Source organism: Canis aureus, chromosome X, assembly GCF_053574225.1.
Source record: "Canis aureus isolate CA01 chromosome X, VMU_Caureus_v.1.0, whole genome shotgun sequence".
Lineage (NCBI taxonomy): Eukaryota > Metazoa > Chordata > Mammalia > Carnivora > Canidae > Canis > Canis aureus.
Genome location: NC_135649.1, coordinates 42,546,554 through 42,567,462, shown reverse-complemented (window position 1 = coordinate 42,567,462; position 20,909 = coordinate 42,546,554). Strand labels below are relative to the sequence as shown.

Sequence of the window (20,909 nt, the reverse complement as noted above, 5' to 3'; positions counted from 1 at the left end):
GCAAACGTTCTCTCTCTCTCCCTTCCCCTTCCTCTCTCTCTCTTTCATGTACACAGAATATACAGTATTACTTAGTGTTATTAAAAGATATAAATTGGGCAGCCCTGGTGGCTCAGCAATTTAGCACTGCCATCAGCCCAGGGCGTGATCCTGGAGACACGAGATTGATTCCCACCTTGGGCTCCCTGCATGGAGCCTGCTTCCCTCTGCCTCTCTCTCTCTCTCTCTCTCTCTCTCTCTCTCTCTCTATGTGTCTCTCATGAATAAATAAATAAAATCTTAAAAAAATAAATAAAAGATATAAATTGTATCATGCTTCTATGTATTGCTCTGCTACTTGCTGCTTTCACTCAACATTATGTCTGAAAATTTTTCATGTTAGTACATATAAATTTAACTTGTTCTTTTTCACTGTTGCATAGTGTTCTGCAGAACAGATAGGCTACAATTTTTACAGCAATTTCCCCACTGACTCGATTATTTACAAATTTTGCTAATATAAAATGTGATACAATGTAAATCTTTGTACATGCCTCTTTCCTTTCTCTACTGACTTCTAAATGCTATCTTTAGTCAATACTAGATTTTTAATATGTATTAGATTTATTTCAGGATTCTCTATTTGGTTCAACTGATCCATTTATTTATACCTGCATCATACCACATTTTTAATTTCTATAGTTTTATGTAACATGTTTGATATCTAGCATGGGAAAGAGCTTTCTTTTTTTCTTCAAATATTTTGTTATTCTTGCATGTTTACCTTTTTATATGGATATTATAGTGGGATCATCTTACCCATATAGAATCTTATTGGGATTTTTGTTGACATTGCATTGAGTTTACAGATTTAACTGGGGAGAATTTGCATCTTTATTACGTCTTCCTTTTTTATGAATAAACATGGTATGGCTCTCCATTTATTCAAATTTTTAGTTCTTTAGTAATGTTTTATGATTTTCTCCATAAATGTCTTGAACATATCTTGTTTGGATCATTTCTAGCGCCCAACCGCTGAGCCACCCAGGCGTCCCTCTAGATACTTTATAGTTTTTGTTACTACTATTAACAGGATTTTTTTCTTTCATTTTATAATTATTATAGGTGTATAAGAAAACTATTGAGTTTTGTGTGAAATCATGTGTGTCCAGCAAATTTACTTAATTCTATTTTATTTCTAATAGTTTGTTAATTGATTCTATTGGATTTTCTAGTTAGGCATACAGATTATGTGCAAATATTGATAGTTTTGTCTCTTTGTCTTCAACCTGTATTCTATGTGCATTGTTTTTGCCTGAATGCATTGGCTAGGACCCTGTATAAGATTGAATAGTAGCAATGATATCAGACATCCTTATCTTATCCTTCCCTTTAATAGGAGTGCTTCTAAGTGAAATAAATCAGAGAAAGACAAATACCGTATGATCTCAGTTATATGTGGAATTTAAGAAAGAACACAGATGAACATATGGGAAGGGTGAAAATTAAAAAAGGAAAGAGGGAAACAAACCATAAGTGACTTAACGACAGAGCAAACTGAGGGTTGATTGAGGGAGGAGATAGAGGGGGAAAGGGCTTAGATAGGTGATGCGTATTAATGAGGGCACTTGTGATGAGCCCTGGATGTTGTATGTAAGTGGTGAATCACTGAATTCTACTCCAGAAACCAATATTGCATTGTATGTTAACTAACAAAGTTTAAGTTTAAAAAAATAGGAATGCTTCTAAAATGCTTATGGTGGGTTTTTGGCAATTGCTCTTTATTAACTACATTTTCTTTATGGCTTACTTTTTGGGGGCTTATTTTTTAAAAGAAAGAATGGATATGAAAGTTTGTCATTTGCTTTTTTACCTGTAAGGTGGACATTTAGGTTTTTCTCCTTTAAATTGTTAAAGCATTGAATTGAATTGCATTGATAGTGTTTTAAAAACTTTCAGTTACGGGGACATCTGGGTGGCTCAGTGGTTGAGCATCTGACTTTGGCTCAGGGCATGACCCCGAGGCCCTGGGATCAAGTCCTATATTGGGCACCTCACAGGGAGCCTGCTTCTCTCTGTACCTGTGTCTCTGCCTCTCTCTGTGTGTGTCTCTCTCATGAATAAATAAAAATTTTTTAAAAACTTTCAGTTATGAAAATTTCCAAACATAAATAACAGTAGAGAACAAAATAAACCCCATGTACCCATAATTCAACTTCAGTAGCAACATTTGTCCTACTTGGTTCAGCTATCCCCACCCCCCTTTTCTACTGGGATGTTTTAGGCTAATCATGAATGTTATCTGACTTCATTCCTAAATATTTCAGTGTGCATCACAAAAAATTATAGCACAAACAAATCTTCTCGTACAATCATAATGCCATTATCACACTAAAACCCAACACCCATACAAATTTTCCCGATTGTCTAAAATATATTTTTATCCTTGGGGTTTGTTCCAGTCAGGATCCAACCAAGGTTAACTTGTTGTACTAAGTTTCCTAGCAACTAACTTGTTGCATAAGTTTCTTTCAAGTTTTTAAAAAAGCTAAGACAGAGCAATACCTCCTCTTTTTTATTTTCATGCCATTGGTTTGTTGAAGATACTTCCAGTTGTCCTGTAGACTCTCTCACAACATGGATTTGACTAATTACTTCCTTGAAGTGCTGTTTTATTTATTTTTATATTGCCTATATTCCTTGTTTACTGGAAGTTAGAGCTAAACACTTTTTTTTGTTTTTTGTTTTTTGTTTTTTTAGAGCTAAACACTTGATTAGAGTCTTTATTATTATTTGGTGAGACTGTCTCATAGTTGATACTGTGTACTTCCTTTTACAGAGTTTTCTCGTCTTTTAGTAATACTGAAAGAGAATAGAAATGATGATAGTCTTATCCCTTCAGTGTAATATTCTCCATCATCTTTTCACCTAATGGCTTTACCATTCATTTGGTTAACTGTTATCTGAAACAGTTATTTTGTTAAGGATTTCAAAGTAACGATTCTATCATTCTTTCAGCATTTGTTGGCTAGCATACCACTCTTTAAGAACTATCCCTCATCTACTATGGCTATTTGGTAAGCCTAAAATACAGGTCCTATAGGAAAGACAGGATAAATGCTTAACTCTTTCCCTGTAATTGTTAATTTTCCAAGTAAGGAGTTGGTGCCCTGTTGCCCATTAACAGACGTGTAAATGTAAAATATCCCTTTTTTCCTAGGATTAATGTATGATTAATGATGTATCTTTTTAAATATACTATAGAATTTGAGGGACTAATTTAGCAGTTTTGTATCTGTCTTCACAAAGGAGATGTAGCATTGATCCTCCACCTGGGGCTGAAGCACCCCTCTAGCAGGCATTTGGAAATGTTTGGAAGTCCTTTAGTTGTCAGTATGTGTGTGGGGGGGGGGTGGGGGGGGGATCCTACTGGTATTTAGTAGATGAGGACCAGGAATGCTAAAGGAAGAATTGTCCTACCAAAAATGCCATTTGCACACCTGTAAAAAGAAATGATGGCCTATAGTTTTCCTGTGCTTGTTTGATTTTGATATTAAGGTTATGCATTTTTTTATATCTAAGTTCATAAGTGAGATGGGTCTATAATTTCTTTCCTTTTAGTAGTCAATTTTGATATGAAGGTGATATTAGCCTTATGACTGTATGGTGTCATTTCCATTCTATTACTTTGCTATGGAAAATTTATATAAAGTTTGATTAATCTGTTCCTAAACAATTGGTCAAACTCTCCCACAAAGGTTTTTGGGATGGTGACTTTTGAAGTAGATTATTATCATTTCACATCTTCTATGATTAATTGGTCTATTTAAGTTTTTTATTTCTTAAGCCAACTTTAGTTATTTATTTTCTTGGGAAATATCCATATCACCTAGCTTTTTTAAGTTGTTGGTATAAAAGTTATACATAGAAAAAACATAGGACATAGTACTTCTAAAAAGTAATTTTCTGATCATTTTTAAATCTCCATTTTTGTAACTTGGCTCCCTTTTATTTAATTTGTGCCTTCTTTTTGAAATAATACTTGCTAAAAGATTGTCCATTTTATTAGTCTTATTTATTATTTTTTTAATTTTTAAAAATATTTTTATTTATTTGAGAGAGAGAGAGCATAAGTGGGGGGAGGGGAGGAACAGAGGGAGAGGAAGTAGCAGACTCTCTCTGCTGAGCAGGGAGGCAGATGTGGGGCTCCTGGGATCATGACCGGAGCCTAAGGCAGACACTTAACTGACTGAGCCACCCAAGCACTCTATAGTCTTTTTTTTTTTAATTTAAATTCAATTAGCCAACATATAGTACATACTTAGTTTCAGATGTGATCTTTTTCTTTTTAAATGTTTTACTTATATGAGAGAGAGAGAGAGAGAGAGAGAGAGCGTGAGCAGGAGGAGGGGCAGAGGGAGAGGGAGAGGGACAGGCAGATTCCCCACAGAGGGCAGAGCCAGACACGGGGCTCCATCTCAGGACCCTGAGATCATGACCTGAGCTGAAGTCAGGACTTAACTGACTGAGCCCAGGGACGCAGGAGCCCCTTCATTAGTCTTTTCAAAGAACTAGCATTTCCTTTTATTGATCTACTCTATTCTTATTGTTTGCTTTCTATTCCAGTAATTATTGATTTTTAACTGAGATATAATTAGCATACATTATATTAATTTCAGGTGTATAACATAATGATTCAATATTTGTGTATATTGTGAAATGATCACCACAGCAAGTCTAGTTAATACCTATCACCAAAAATAATAATAATAATACCTATCACCATACAGAATTGTTTTTCTTATGATGAGAACTTTTAAGATCTACTCTCTTAATAATTTTCATATATGCAATTCAGTATTATTAACTATAGTCACCATGCTATGCATTACATCCCCATGACTTATTTATTTTATAACTGGAAGTTGGTACCTTTTGACTCCCTTCACTCATTTCACCTACCCCTTATCCACTGCCTCTAGCAACCACCAATCTGTCTCTGTATCTGTGGACTAGTTTTTTGTTTTGTGTTATATTCCACATATAAGTGAGATCATATAGTTTTTGTCTTTCTCTGTCTGACTTACTTAACTTAGCATAATGCCCTCAAGGTCTATCCATGTTGCTGAAAATGGCAGGTGTTTGTTTGCAGGGAGAGAAGGAAGATAGAGGCAGACTACCTCAGATTGGTAGGTGGCAGGTTTAATAAGCAAGGAAGCTTATGTGTGAGGCTTGTCTTGGGCAGCTGCAAGAGGAGTAGATCTTCACACTTGCCCACCAGAATCTTAAGTTTATATAGAGGCCTCAAGGGGTTTTAGTCATGTATACCATCTAGATGGGCTCAACAACACTTTACTCTCTCTCAAGACTATGTCCTTGGAACAGCTTCTGAGAGTGGGGAAGGCAAATGGAATGCACATTCTAAGGATGGGGGAGGGAGTAAGGAGGTCACATCCTCTTGATGACTTCCTGCAACAGCAAGATTTCTTTTTTATGGCTGAATAATATTCCATTATCTATCTCCTTTAGCATGCATAGTGAAATACAAGAATCATGTGTTTTATTGGATGAGTTTTGATAACTGGCATAACCAAAACCTCTATCAAGATACAGAACATTTCTGTCATATCAAAGAATTCCTCTTTTGCAGTTAATCCTCATCTCCTCTTCCTCACCAGAAGTAGTCACTATTCTGATTTATTGTGATAGATTAGTTTTGCACATTTTAGAAATTCGTATAAATGGGATTACACAAAACATACTCTTTTGTGTAAAGCTCTCTCTGCATGGTTCATTCACATTGTTGCTTGTATCAATACTTCATTCCTTTTTATTATTGAATAACGCTATTGTATGGATAGATCACAGTTTGCTTATACATTCTTATGTTGATGGATACCTGGGCTGTTTCTAGTATGGGCTATTGTGAATAAAACTGCTGTAGACATTCTTGTGTAATTATTTTGTGAAAAAATGTATATATATTGCAGTGGGGAGTGGTAAATATCTAGGAATGAAATTTATGGGTCATAGAATAGGTGTATGTTTTGTTTTATGTGAAACTGCTATGTCTTTGTATCATTTTTCTCTCCCACCAACATCCTTATAAGCGTTTGGCAGGGTCTATTTTATTAATATTAACCATTCTGGTGGGTATGAAGTGGAACCTCACTGTAGTTTTTATTTGCATTTCCTTAATAACTAATGACGTTGAGCATCTTTTCATGTGCTATTATTGGCCATTTGTATATCTTCCTTTGTGAAAGGTTTATTCAAATATTTTGCTCATTTTCTTTTTTTCTCTCAATTCCTAGCAAACACTAAATGTAATTTCTATGACTATGAATAATATTTCGTTGTGAGTATATACCACATTTTGCTTATTAATTCATCAGCTGATGGACAATAGGGTTGTTTCCACATTTCTGCTATTGAGTATAGTGCTGCTATGAATATCCTTGTGCAAATTTTTGTGTTAAATACCTGTTTTCAGTTCTTTTGGATATATATGTGGGAGTGGAATTGCCAGGTAATATGTTATTTGTATGTTTAACTTATTGAGGTACTGCCAAATGTTTCCACAGTGGCTGCACCATTTTATATTCCCATGAGCAATATATGAGGGTTCCAGTTTCTCCATATCCTTACCATTTTCCATTTTTAAAATTATAGCCATACTAGTGAATGTGAAGTGAATTTATTACTCAGTTATAAATAGGAATGAAGTGTGGATACATTGCTATAACATGGATGAACCTTGAAAACATTATGCTAAGTGAAAAAAGCCAGATAAAAGACACCATTATTGTACTATTCTATTTATATGAAACATCCAGAATAGGCAAATCCTTAGAGATAGGAAGTAGAATTGTGGTTTCTAAAGAATGTGGGGTGGGGAGAATGGGCAGTGTTTGCTTAATGGGCACAGTGTCTTTTTGGGGGTGATAAAACTGTTCTGGAATTAGATAGTGATGGTTGTAAAACTTTGTGAAGACACTACAAATCATTGAATTGTATACTTTAAAAGGGTGAATTTTATGATATGTGAATTAAATACCAATTTTTAAAAATACAGTCTCATTTTAGCCCTGGAGGTGAGATTTGATGTTAAATTTGTAGCAGTTCTTTCCTATTTTTAGCAACATGGATACCATGTAGAGTCACCATGAAAAGTTGTAGTTTGTTGACTGAAAAGGCATAGGGCCAAGCATCTGAGTAGGGACTGAAATTAGCGCATATTCTGCTGTCTAACTTGTGTTCCTAGCTTGGTGCTGCTCCAGCCCAGAGAAGGAAACACCATTTTACCATTTTGTAATTCAGCTGCCCAGAGGAGACATCTTACTTTGATTTGTCTCCTTGGAGAGGGCATCTTGTACTACTTTGCATTAAAGATGCGATATGTTCTAGTGGAGATCCTAGTACAATAGACACTGCTTTGCTATCCTGGAATTTGAGCCATCTCACAGCCTTTTACTCAGCCTAATAACCAGTTATAAAATATCCCCATAATTCCCCAAAGGTCTGTTGACTGTAACTCACTTTCTGGTACAATTTCTATGTCAGGATTTTTTAGCCACAGGCAATAGAACTTGGTTCTGAGTAACTTAAGCAAAGATAGGAATTTGGGGAAGACTACTGGAGTTGATCAAAACCAAAGGAAATGCTGAAAAACAAAGCCTCAAGGAGGTCCAGAACTAAGAAAGCTTGGAGCATTTGGGTGGCAGAACTTCAGGACTTATAAGTCTCCACTCAGGCTTTTAAATTCAGGCAAAGAGAATCTGATTATACCACTAAGAGGGATAGAGTTTCTCATTAGAACACAGATCAGTGAAAGAATGCTGGAGGAACCAAATAAAAGCTATGAAAGGAAATAAAAAGACAGATGTCAACATCTAAGTGGGGGTGGTGGTGTTGTGTTGAGGAAGCCTTCAGATGTATGAACATAGATTGCAGAGTAGAAGGCTACTGCGATAAAGAATTAGAGGTTGTAAGGACGATTGAAATAATGAACATGATTGAAATTTCCCAGGAAGAGAGTAAATGACCAATGCCATCCCTTCAGCATCATTACCTGAGGGCAAGAACACTTCTTGGAGCAATTTGTAACTGGAGGATTGTTTCTATGTTTTGGAGGACATGATATTCCTAGTAATTGGGGAAAAAATCCAGGGCATAGGACTATAGCTCTATGCTGGGAACATTCCATCTCGTAAGAATGAAGTTGTTATGTGGAGATCTTAAAGGAATGTAACTTCTGTCAGTTATAATAAATGCCAGCTTATTTTCCCTCTTATATTGTACTTGGTCATGTGCTAAATGTTTTATGTATGTTGCCTTATTTAATCCTCACAACACATTAATGAAGTTATTATTATCACCATATTTTATAGATGGGTTACTGTAGTCTCAGAGTTTAAGCAGTTTATTCAACATATTGCTAGAAAGCAGTGGAAATGGAGTTTAAGGTCTACATGAGTTCAAAGTAATTTCTATTCCATATCAAATGATACAGCAATGCCAATATTAGCTATAGTTTAGGATTATTGAGCCTCTGCTGCATACCGTGTAATGTACTGGAGACCTTATATGCATTATCTCATTTAATGCTCATAATAACCTTATAAGGAGGGTGCCTGGGTGGCTCAGTTGGTTAAGCGCCTGCCTTCAGCTCAGATCATGATCTCAGGATCCTGGGATCGAGCCCCCTATTGGGCGCCCCATTCAATGGGGAGTCTGCTTCTCCCTCTCCCCCTGTCTCTCCCCCTGCTCGTGCTCTTTCTCTATCAAATAAGTAAATAAAAATCTTTTAAAAAATAACCTTATAAGGAAAGTACTATTGTTATTCCTATTTAACAGTTGCAGAATCTGAGGCTTAGAGATATTAATTCAATAGTTGTCACATCATAAGTGGTAGTCAGAGCTTGAACACTTCTATTTGATTCCAAAGCCTGTGTGCTTTACCAATAAACTCTCCTCTATCAAAAATAACTGAATCTAGAATGGTGGCTCTCTTCCCTGACTGTGTATTAGAATCACCTGGGGAGCTTTGAAAAAAAAGTCAATACCAAATCTCATCATCAAAAATTCTGATTTAATTTATCAGGAATGCAGACTTGGCCTTGGATTTTTTTTAAAAAACGCTTTTATTCATTCATCCCAATTTTTTCAATAAGCATATGTTTATCTTTAAAAGATTTTTGAATTTTTATTTATCTATTTAAAAGAGAGAGAGAGAACAAGCAGCGGGGAGAGGGAGAAGCAGGTTCCCTATTCAGCAGGAGGCCTGACGTGGGACTCAATCTCAAGACCCTGGGATCATGACCTGAGCCAAAGGCAGATGCGTTACCAGCTGAGCCACCCAGGTGCTCCTGTTCAATGAATATTTAATGTCTTCTTTATGCTAAATACTTTCTAGGTATTTACTTCCTAGCAGGATGTATCAGTTAGGTATTGTCACAATGATACGTAACACAACGATAAAATCTTAGTGGCATGAAAAACTAAGAACTTATTAAGTACTTATTCTCACATTTCTGGAGCCTAGCCAGGATTCAAGCTGATTAAGCAGAGCTTTGTTGGGCAACTCTGATTTAGGTTGGGATGACAACTTTTCGTGCTTCAGGACTGAGTAAACTGGTATGGCTCTGTTTCATGCATTTCTCCTTAGACCAGTGGACTAGTTGGCACTTGTGTCTCTCATGGCTCATCTCATGCCAGTGGGAGAATTGCAAGAGGGAGCATGTCCAACTGTGCAAGCATATTTCAAGCCCCTGCTTAAGTTACATCTGTGTGTACTTTATTAGCCAAAGCAAGTCTCAAGGCTGAGCGCAAACACAAGAGCTGGGAAAATAAGCCTCACTTCTGCTGTGTAGACTTGCAAAGTTCATGGCAAAGGTTGAGAATTGGGGCCAATACTTCAATTTAGGTGGGAAAGAATGAAAATGAATTATAAGCATTATACATAAGAAAATTATCAAGTGTGTTATAAAGTGATAAGTAATATTGCAAAAAAAATTATGGAGGGTGGTATGAAGGTAATTTTAATGTGCAGCTAGGACTGAGAACCACTGATCTTACAATGTTCAACCTGGAGAGAAACCTGGGCAAACATTCCCTCAGCCATTGTGAAAATGATAAAACAGACCCAGAAAGAATTTTACTCAAGGTCATATGTCCATTGTTCTAGAAATGGAACTAGGGCCTATATCTCCTAATACTATAGATTGTTTCTCTCATACCACAGTATTCCAATCTAAGGTCTTAGAATTCTTCTAGAATTCTTCTATCATTGTGAAAATGATAAAACAGATCCAGAAAGAATTTTACTCAAGGTCCATAGGTCTATAGTTATAGAAATGGAACTAGGGCCTATATCTCCTAATACTATAGATTGTTTCTCTTATACCACAGTATTCCAATCTAAGGTCTTAGAATTCTTCCTTTATTAATGGCACCAAAAATATGTTGTGGAAAGACACAGTCATTCTTTTTTATCTTGACCCTAGACATTAGAGGTGTTTTCTCTAAATCCTGTGCTTCTCTTAGTAACCCAATTCAGAGCCCAATTTCACATTTCCCATATTTGTACTGTTCAAAAGTTTACAGACATTCTACCTTCTTTTCGTTTTTCTCCTCTTCAAGTTAAAGACTGTTGGTTTTGATCTTTCTTCATGTGATCCCGTAGTCCCACCCTAGCAAATCTACTTGATTATTGGGCCTTCTCTCTTCCCTAACTCTATAGTGCCTGGAGTAGTCTTTCTTGAGTTCCTTTTTACTTTGAGCTTCCACTAGGCCTTTCAGTCATCATTTCTGTTTTGGATTACAGTCTTCTTGATTTGCCAGGATGACCAGTCAAAAGAAAAGAAAAGATATGGAACCTGCCTGTACTTGGAGTTTATTATCTGAACAGAAAGGTGAGTAACTGAATGAGGTAAGAGATGGTATAATATAGATAATCCTGTTCATTCTTTTTCTCCTACTTCTCCTCGTGGACTTTGGGATTTTTGGGGGGAATCTTTAACATTGTGTTGCACGTGTATAGGTTTGTGTATATTGAGATGCTACATGGATACAGTATTTACCCATTAATAATCTCTTAAAAATGTCTCCACAATTTTTGTGTTTTCCAAAATGAGGAAAAAGAAAAGAGAAGAAGCAACTGTGGTTTCTACTGTTTTCCATGATCCCAAAAGCATTTATAATCTTAAAAGACTCAAGTCTCTCCCTTTACTGTAACCACAGATTTTCACAGGAGGCAGCACAAAAGAGCAAAGAGTGAAGATTGCTGGAGTCCTTCCCCTTGTGGCTGATTCCTGAGCTCCAAGAAATATTTAGTTATGGGGAATAGAAACTGATTATCATCAGCAGACCACTCACTTGCCTGCCCATTTCTGTGACATTGTTATATCTACCTCTCCAGACTCTGCTTCCTCCCATCCACATTTTCATACCTTCTCCCAAGTATAAGTCCCACTCTTGCTTTTAAAGGTGTGCATGTACTAAAAAGCTATAGGAATGTGGAGGCTGTGTGTGTGTGTGTGTGTGTGTGTGTGTGTATGCATGCATGCACATGTGCCTATATTTGTGTATTTCTATCTATATATCTATATATGTGTTTGGGTTGAATGTGTATATGTATTCAAATCTTAAATCATTGTATATATGTTACACTAACATCAGCAGTGCCTTATTTCTCACTAATAAATTAAGCTCAAAACAATCTCCAACAGAAGCAATAGGCTAATGCTCAATGGAAAGCAAAATACCAGAAATAGTCACTTCAAATAATGTGTGCTGCTTTAAGTTAATGCCTAAAATTTTCCTTACAGAGCATAAAAATGTAAATGTTTATACCCTAAATATATGTGTGTGAAGGTCTCAGTTAAAAAATAATTTTGTGGGTGAGTTAGAATAGATGTGAGGTGACTTTCTTCCTTGTATTTCTGTCTGGGGGAACAGCAGGAATGGCTGAAACAATGTGGCTAAATTTCTGTATATTTCGTGTTTTAATTGGAAGGTGTATTTGTGCTTCTCTTAATCTCAACTCTTTCCTCCCACAGCTGCTTCAAATTCTCAGTCTCCATCTTCATGGAAAGAATTCAGAGGTAGATGTCTTCTCTCTTTTACTTTTTTTTTGTTTTGTTTTGTGAAAAGTGCCTCCTAAAAACCTGGCTTCTCATCCACATTCCACTCCCATTTCTTCCCCCATATTCATTAGACAGTAACCATTGATTTTTTGGAGGGGGTAATATCTATGAAGCTCTAAATTGCCATAACATATAGACTTTTATAACATATAGAATACATATTTGAATACTAGGAGGACCACTGATGGTCGTCAGGTACCAGATGTACAGAGCTTTTTTTTTTTTTTTTTTTTGTTCAGAGCTTTATGGCTAGAACAGACCTGTCTGTTTTAGGAGTGATCTAAATTGAGGCCAGCAAATTACAGCCAGTGGGCCAAATCAAACTAGGGACCTGTTTTTGTAAATAAAGTTTTATTAGAAGCAGCCATGCCCGCTCATTTACATATTGTGTATGGCTACCTTCAAGCTTAGATGGCAGAGTTGAATAACTGCAACAGAGACCCAAAAGCCTAAACTACAGAATTTTACAGAGGAAGTTTGCCAACACTTATCTAGATTAGGATTTCTCACGCAGTTCTACAGAGCACCGTTGTCCAGGCGGTGATAACTTTGCTTGTAGGAAGGGGTTCTATAGTCATTTGAGACCAGAAATGCTGGATTAAACCAAGTTAATTAGCCTATTTATTTATTTTTACTGTAGGCCATTTCAGATCCTTTGATATGCTAACATGCATTGAGAAACTCTAAAAGGAGATAAAGGGTGCATTCCCCTTAACTTATTTGACCACTGGACATCTTTCCCACAGCTTTTTAAATATCTTGCAAAATAGTGTTCCAAGGAACGCTTATTTGGGAAATGCTAGCTTAGACATTCACTTAACAGAAGTTTGAACTTGATAACTGACTCCTTGGATTATTTTTTCTAGTTGCAGAAAGTGAAAAGCTGTATAGTATGGTATTTAAGCACACAGACCATGGCTTTAGACAAACCTTAATCTTAATTAAGTCTCTACCATTGGACAAGTTATCTAATGTAATAATCAGGACTGGCTACATAATTGATGGGATGTGGTGTAAAATGAAAAGGCAGGACCCCTTATTCAAAAGTATTAAGAATTTCAAGATAGCAACAGCAGAACATTATACCAATGGGTCCTTCTGAGCATAAGACATGTGCAGATTGTACACCCATGAACACATAAGCCTGGTTATAAATTTCAATTTCCTCAGCTATAAAATGTGGATAATACCTACTTCTGGGATTATGCTAAGTATTAAATCAGAAATGCATATAAAGAGCTAGTAAAGTATCTGGCACAGAGTGGGAGTAACAAATGACTTGTTTTTAATTCAAAAGCATTTATAGCTATATGCAATAATTATTGAGTGTCTACTATATGCCAGGCACCATGCTAGGTACTTAACGTATTATGGTGAAGAATACAAATAAGTCCTTATCTTCATGTAGATTATTGTTTAGTGGGAAAGCAGATAATGAAAAAATAAATAGGACAACTATAAATTGTGATAAGAGCTGTAAAGAGGAGACAGAGTGAGGGGAAAGGCAATAATAGAGAGGACATGATTTTAAATTGAGTGGTCAGGCAAATCCTTTTCTAGGAAGTAATGTTTAAGTTGAAATCTGAAGGATGAGAAGAAGCTCTCCATGAGAAGAGCAGGAAGAGTGTTCCAGGCAGAGAGAATAGCTAGTGGAAAGGCCCTGAAGTGAGAAATAACATAGCATTTGTGAGAAACTGAAACCAGGCTAATGTGGCTTGAGCCTAGGGACTGAGAAGGAGAGTGATTCATGGTATACCTTGTAAGATAAGATAAGAGTTTGAGATTTCATATGAAGTGCAATGAAAAGCTCTTGAAAGGTTTTGGGCATGGCAGTCACATGATATAATTGGTATTTTTAGAAGATCATATTGGCTTCTGTGTGAAGGGGAGCCATAGATAAGCTAGAGTAGATGAGTAGGAGGCTATTTTAGCAGTCCAGGAAAGACTTGATAGTGCCCTGTACTTGGGTGGTATTTGAGGATGTAATGATAAATGAAAGGATTGGAGGCTTATTTTGGAGGTATATCTAATAGGCCTTACTAATTGATTGGATTTGGAGGATTCAAGAGAAGGAAAAGAAATAAAGAATGACTCTTAACATTTTTCTGAGCCACTTGGTGGCACCATTTAACTGAGATGAGATGCCTGGGGAGGATTTTTTTTGGGGGTGGGGGTGGACACCCATGTAGAAATCAACAGCTCAGCTTTAGACATGTAAAATTGGAGGACCTATTAAGATGTCCCAAGTGGAGAGGGTGGTATGAGTTATAGCTGTTTGTGTTGTCTAGGATTCTGTGATTACTAACTCTTGGTGTCACCTCATTAGATTACCAGGAAATGTTTAGAAAACATCTAAAAGAAAAATACCTAAACATAGGAGCCCATAAATGTTATCACCATGGCAAACATATAGAGTCACGACTGCTTGTTGTAAAAGAACATGGTATATCAGAAAAGACACCGTGTGGGATTCCTCAACAAGATAATTTTATTGATATGGAACACGTATTTGATCCTGATGAAGAGGGCTCCAGCTCATCCCAAACTGTGGTGCTTCAGGGATGTGCGGGGATTGGAAAAACAGCTGTAGTGCACAAGTTCATGTATGACTGGGCAGCAGGAATGGTTACTCCAGGCAGGTTTGACTATCTCATCTATGTAAACTGCAGAGAAATAAACAGTATTGCTAACCTTAGTGCCGCTGACCTGATCACTAACACTTTCCAAGATATAGATGGACCAATCCTGGACGTTATTCCTATGTATCCAGAGAAGCTTCTGTTCATTCTTGATGGATTTCCTGAGCTTCAGTGCCCTGTAGATAACCAGGAAGAGGATCTTAGTGCTAATCCCCAGGAGAAGAAGCCAGTAGAGACCCTCTTATGTAGTTTTGTGAGGAAAAAACTGTTCCCTGAATCTTCCCTGCTGATAACTGCCCGGCCTACAACCATGAAGAAGCTCCACTCTCTGTTAAAACAACATATCCAGGCAGAGATTGTATGGTTTACAGATGCTGAAAAGAGAGCATATTTCTTGAGTCAGTTTTCAGGTGCTACTGTAGCAATGAAGGTCTTTTATGAGCTGCAACAAAATGAAAGCCTTGACATTATGTCGTCTCTTCCCATCATCTCCTGGATGATCTGCAGGGTCCTGCAGTCACAGGGAGATGGCGACAGGACTCTTATGAGGTCACTTCAGACCGTGACTGATGTGTATCTGTTTTACTTCTCCAAGTGCCTTAAAACCCTTACAGGCATCTCAGTGTGGAAGGGACAGAGTTGCCTGTGGGGCCTTTGCTCTTTGGCTGCAGATGGACTGCAGAACCAGCAGGTCCTATTTGAAGTCAGTGACCTCAGGAGACATGGGATAGGAATATATGATATGAATTGCACTTTTCTAAATCACTTTTTGAAAAAAGTTAAAGGAAGTGCCAGTGTCTACACTTTCCTTCACTTCAGTTTCCAAGAGTTCTTGACTGCTGTGTTCTATGTCCTGAAGAATGATAGCAACTGGATGTTTTTTGGTCAAGTGGGAAAAACGTGGCAAGAAATATTCCAACAATATGGAAAAGGGTTTTCATCACTAACGATACAGTTCTTATTTGGCCTCTTACATAAAGGAAAGGGAAAGGCTGTGGAAACTATTTTTGGAAGAAAAATCTCTCCAGGACTTCGAGAAGAGTTATTGAAGTGGACTGAGAAAGAAATAAAGGATAAATCTTCTAGGTTACAGATTGAGCCAATGGACTTGTTTCATTGTTTGTATGAGATTCAGGAAGAGGAATATACAAAAGGGATAATTGATGATTTACAGTCAATTATATTGCTTCAACCTACCTATACAAAAATGGACATTCTGGCTATGTCATTCTGTGTAAAAAGCAGTCACAATCACCTGTCAGTGTCCCTGAAATGTCAGCACCTACTTGGATTTGAGGAGGAAGAGCGAGCCTCTGCATTCATACCACCAGCTTCGGCACTTAATCAGTGAGTATATTAATGTCTATTCTCCCATGTTTTGGCCTTTAGAAACAATGGGCATTCTAGTTTATTTCAAGTAGTCAGGCACATGATCATTTTTACAATTATTGATAAATCTCTGCTTTCCATATTTTATGTCAGTCAATCTAATAAGGATTTATTGAATATCGGTCACATACTGAATGCTAGCCTAAGTAGACAATGAGGAAAGTTAACATTTCTGAGCACTTACTATGTGCCAGGCACTGTGCTAGCCACTATAAGTGTGTGTGTATATTAGTCTTCACTGTCACTCTGTGAATGTGCTTTATAAAGTGTTATGAGCATATAAGTCATCAAGATTATCATTGAGGACTCTGCTATTTTGGTGTTGATGACTATTCTAGAAAAGGTGGTAAGCTTAACATTGAATTGGTCATCACTCTCCTCTACACATACTTCATCACTGAGGCCTCAAAGAGCTCCAGGTTAGTGAGGGCCAGAACTGCACTCCTGTGTATATTGCTGTAAAGCTGGGGCTTTTTCTACCAGGCTTGCACCTTTACAAAGGGTTCAGAGAGGCTTAGGTAAACCACTTAAATAATACAGATTCTATATACTAAAAATAGAGTTACACTGACTTACTGACTAAAGCAGCCAAGAATATTTGTACCTGTGTTATCTAGAAAATGTCACTGGTCGTAAGTCTGTTCTCAGTACTTGGGTTAAGATGGACATTGCTGGGGTGCCTGGGTGGCTCAGTTGGTTAAGTGTCTGACTCTTGATTTCAGCTCAGGTCACCATCTCAGGGTTGTGATATGGAGCCACACATTGGGCTCTGCACTGAGTGTGGAGCCTGCTTAAGATCGTCTCTTTTCTTCTGCCCTTCCCTCCCTTGTGTGCTCTGTCTCTCAAAAAGAAAAAAAAAAGAAAAAAAGAAAAGAAAGAAAAGAAAAAATATGGACATTGCAACTCTTTTAGTTGTGGGACCAGCTGAGGGGTAGGGGACCTTAAGAAGAAGCGAGTGGGCAGAAATCTGTACTTGGGAGAGAGCTAACCCTAGTCTTTTCTTTGATACTTTTATTTCCTCATTGAGAAGTAGCATAGAAGTAGAAATGGGCATGGGATATGTGTGTTTGAGGGAAGTGGGAAGGGGAAGGGAAGTGCAGCAAGAGTTATGTTCAGGACTAGAGTGGAAGGGGTAGAAGTTACATGGACTTGGAATTACCAAGGACCTTGGCTACTGTGTCTTGACAAGTTCTTGACAGCTTCAACCCAACTGTATATTGTAGAGTAAAATAATGGCCAAATACATAGAGAATTTTTAAACACTGAAAGAAACAAAAAGGGGTCCCTGGTTCATTCTGAATTTCCAGAAAATCAGCCTTAAATGAAGCCTCTGTCTTAGCCCTATTGCCTTTATGAGGGCTTAAACTTTCTTCAAAATTTAACCGAAAATATTCCTTTCATAAGCATGGTGACTGAGAGTTTACTATTGAACTTTTCTAGTTGCTTTTTTTTTTTGTTCGAGTATAATTAATATACAGTGTTGTATCAGTTTCAGGTATACTATATGGTGATTCAATGGTTGTATCCATTTCTCATTGCTTGTCAAGAGAAGTGTACTCTTAATCCCCTTTACCTATTTCACCCATCCTCCACCCACCTCTCCTCTGGCAATCACCAATTAGTTCTCTGTATTTTGAGTCTGCTTATTTTTTTTCTTTCCTCATTTTATTTCTTAAATTAGCATATGAGTGAAATTGTGTGGCATTTGTCTTTCTGATTTCTTTCACTTAGCATAATACCCTCTACGTCCATCCACATTGTTGCAAAATGGCAAGATTTCATTCTTTTTTATGGCTAGCATTCCATTGTATATATTTGCCACATCTTCTTTATCCATCCATTGGTGGACACTTGGGCTCCTTCCATAAAAAATGTGGCTGTTGTAAATAATGCTGCTATAAACATAGGGGTGCATATATATTTTTGAATTAGTGTTTTTTTCTTTGGGTGTTCTTCAAAAAACTAAAAATAGAAGTACCATAAGAACTCTTCTAGTTTTCGGTGATTGTTAATTTTTCTATTAGTACTGGCAACCAAGCAATAGTTGTATTATAAAGATAGCTTGGGCAAGTCATTTGACTTGTCTCAGCCATCTGCAAAATGGTGATTAAAATTTCCATTATTGCATTGAGGACCAGCTAAGATGATCTGTATATGGCAAGTGCTTACGTTGGTGCCTGACACACAGTGACATAGCTTGGGCTTTGAAGTGAGACCTGAGTGCTGACTTTCCTACTATTCCTACCTATGTGACCTTAGGCAAAAACCGTAACTTTTTTTGTGCCTTAATTACCTTATCTGCAAAATGGGGTAATGCCGCTTAAGGCTTTTGGAAGAGGCAAATGAATACTAGTATGGTAAGAGAAGCCAAAATTAGCCTATTACTTAAATTTTTAATTATTTGGTTTTAAATTATTTTTGCTTTTTCATCTCTTTTAGGTCCTCACAGCTGTGCAATCTGCCAGCATCTCGGCTACAATTGCTCTGCCAAGCACTGTGTAATCCATACTGTAAAATCAAAGACCTGAAGTAAGTTGAACTTCTCTTTATAATACTCAGGTATTTGCAAGGTAGAGATGGAGCCGCTAGAAATTGCACTCCCAGCTGACCAGACCTGAAAGCAAAATAGAACTAGTGCTCAGCTTCTCCATAGCAGAACAGCAACTGAGAAGATATGCTACAAACCTAGAAGGAGTAGAGAGTCAGGCACAGATCCCTGCCAGCCCCTCCAGCCTCTTCCCCTTTTGTATGTGCTATTTTTGCCATAGCGAGTAGGTGGCAGATTAAAACATCCAAAAGATTTGTGTCTGGCACACCTCCTGGACCTACCCCCTTCTCCCTGGTTGTCACTGTCGTCCTCCTTGGTTTTCTTTGTTGGGTCCTATCCCACTTAGTGCTGCTCAGTGATCTTTTTCTCTCCCACGGTGCCTCACCTCCATCTGCTGTAGTTATTTCCCAGAGTGCCATTGCTCAGAAGCTTCCCACCCGCACCGTGACTGTCATTTCTTGTTCTTTCAGGTGTCTTTCTGCTTATCAGCCCACATCAGGAGCACACAAGCAGGAGCCCCCTTGTTTCCAAATCCCTCACCACAGAGCAGTGTCTGTTCTCCTTCCCTCCTGTCTGAGGAAGAGGTGACCTTTCCAAATCTACCCAAGCCAGTAAATAACACTTTTTTGGGTATTTTTGTAAGCATTTATTTTACTTTACACAACACAGAAATATATGAAAATCTAAAAGCCCTCCACCCCACTGTCCCAAATCCCACCCCACTTTATATCCCCAGCACCTCACCTGCCGCTTACTGTCCCAACTCTGATCTTACCCTCACTAGGTAATTCCTTGTTTGCTAAATGTCTTTCCAGATATTTTTTCTATGCTTTTTCAAACATTAATCTAGAACATAAGGCACACATAAATCTATAATATACATATGCAGAGTTACAGAACTTTGGGGAGTTTTGTTTCACACACACACACAAAATTGGCTGTCATAAAAAAAAATTGGCTGTCATATTTTTTTTCATTGAATAGTTCAGTGGATAATGCCTCCAATAGAATAGGCAGAGTCTATCTCCTTATATATATTATGTTTTTAGGCTTTCTTCAGCTGTTTCCTTCCCCATAGTTCAAGTTTCTCCCACATTCCAAAGAACTCTCTTTCAGCCCTGTGTCCTACCCCCACTCCTTCCCTTCATAGCCTGAAGTCCTTAGAGGGCTCCCCATAACTGCACTTTCTTGCTTCCTATTTATTCCCCAGTCCTTGTGCTTTGGCTTCTGTCCCTCCCCAGCCCAGATCTGCTCAAAGATCAAAAGTGAATACCAGACCCAGTGAACCCTTTTCACTTCCTATCTATCTTAGGCCTCCCCTGTAGCTCTGGGCATTGCTGAGGATGCTCTCCTTGCAACTTTCTCCCCTCCCCTGCCCCCATCTTCACTATCCCTAAAGACCTCCTTGCTTCCATGGTTATCAAACAGTGGCAGTTTTGCTCTCTGGTGGACAAGTAGCAATATCTGGCAACATTTTTGGTTGTTACAACTTAGGGGTAGAGAGAGTTAGGCGTCTAATGGGTAGATGCCAGGGATTCTGCCAAACATCCTGCAGTGTACTGGACAGCCCCCTGCAACAAATAATTATTCATTCTCAAGTGTCGAGAGTGATGAGGCTGGGAAACCCTGCCCTAGAAAGACGTAAAGAAGCCCAGAGATATTTCTGAAAATGCAGGTTAGGGACCTTGCCCCCAACCCTGATGATTGTCCACACCTGCCCCAATAGGAGACAGCCCAGAATCACAACAAGCTGGTGTAGAGCTATCCCAGGGCCATGACAGCTTCAGGCTCTAGACCCATAGTCCCTGGGTGATATCCAGGGCTCCTCCTGTTGTGTTGTCTTACTCTGGTCTAGGTGTGACACTTTACCATCCTTCCACCTGTGGGCTAAACCATACATTTAGTGTCCCTCAACACCACTTAATCATGAGAAAGGAGACAAAGACCATTCTCTCCTCTTTTCCCAGTTTACCCCCCTCTCTGAAAACTGATTTCCCTTTGGGATATGTTTATTTCACATTCATGAATTTACTGAGACCTTTTGTAGCCAGATTCCCCCTCCCACTACTATTCTGGTGATGGGTTGGGGGAGGGAATCCCTCAGGATAACATCATACTTTGGTCTGTTGTCTAAACTGGCAAACCATCTGGGCGCTCTAAGTTGCTGACTCACCTCTTTGGCAGTGGTGTGAGTTCCCAGTTCTCCCA

The 20,909-nt window shown here is 38.0% G+C and overlaps 1 protein-coding gene across 6 annotated transcripts in view; it reads left to right on the top strand.

Annotated features, from left to right (window-relative positions):
• Nucleotides 1-20,909, top strand: part of LOC144309032 (NACHT, LRR and PYD domains-containing protein 12-like) — a 41,626-nt gene that overhangs the window by 4,063 nt on the left and 16,654 nt on the right. For 4 of the 6 annotated variants that reach the window (XM_077890076.1, XM_077890075.1, XM_077890077.1 and 1 more), the window contains exons 2-5: nucleotides 10,805-10,892; nucleotides 12,039-12,083; nucleotides 14,452-16,111; nucleotides 18,593-18,682. In XM_077890076.1, the coding sequence (XP_077746202.1) occupies nucleotides 10,823-10,892; nucleotides 12,039-12,083; nucleotides 14,452-16,111; nucleotides 18,593-18,682 (1,865 nt within the window). In that variant the 5' untranslated portion in view covers nucleotides 10,805-10,822. The remainder of the gene's footprint in view (nucleotides 1-10,804; nucleotides 10,893-12,038; nucleotides 12,084-14,451; nucleotides 16,112-18,592; nucleotides 18,683-20,909) is intronic. The other 2 variants (XM_077890079.1, XM_077890074.1) reach the window with 1 other exon arrangement.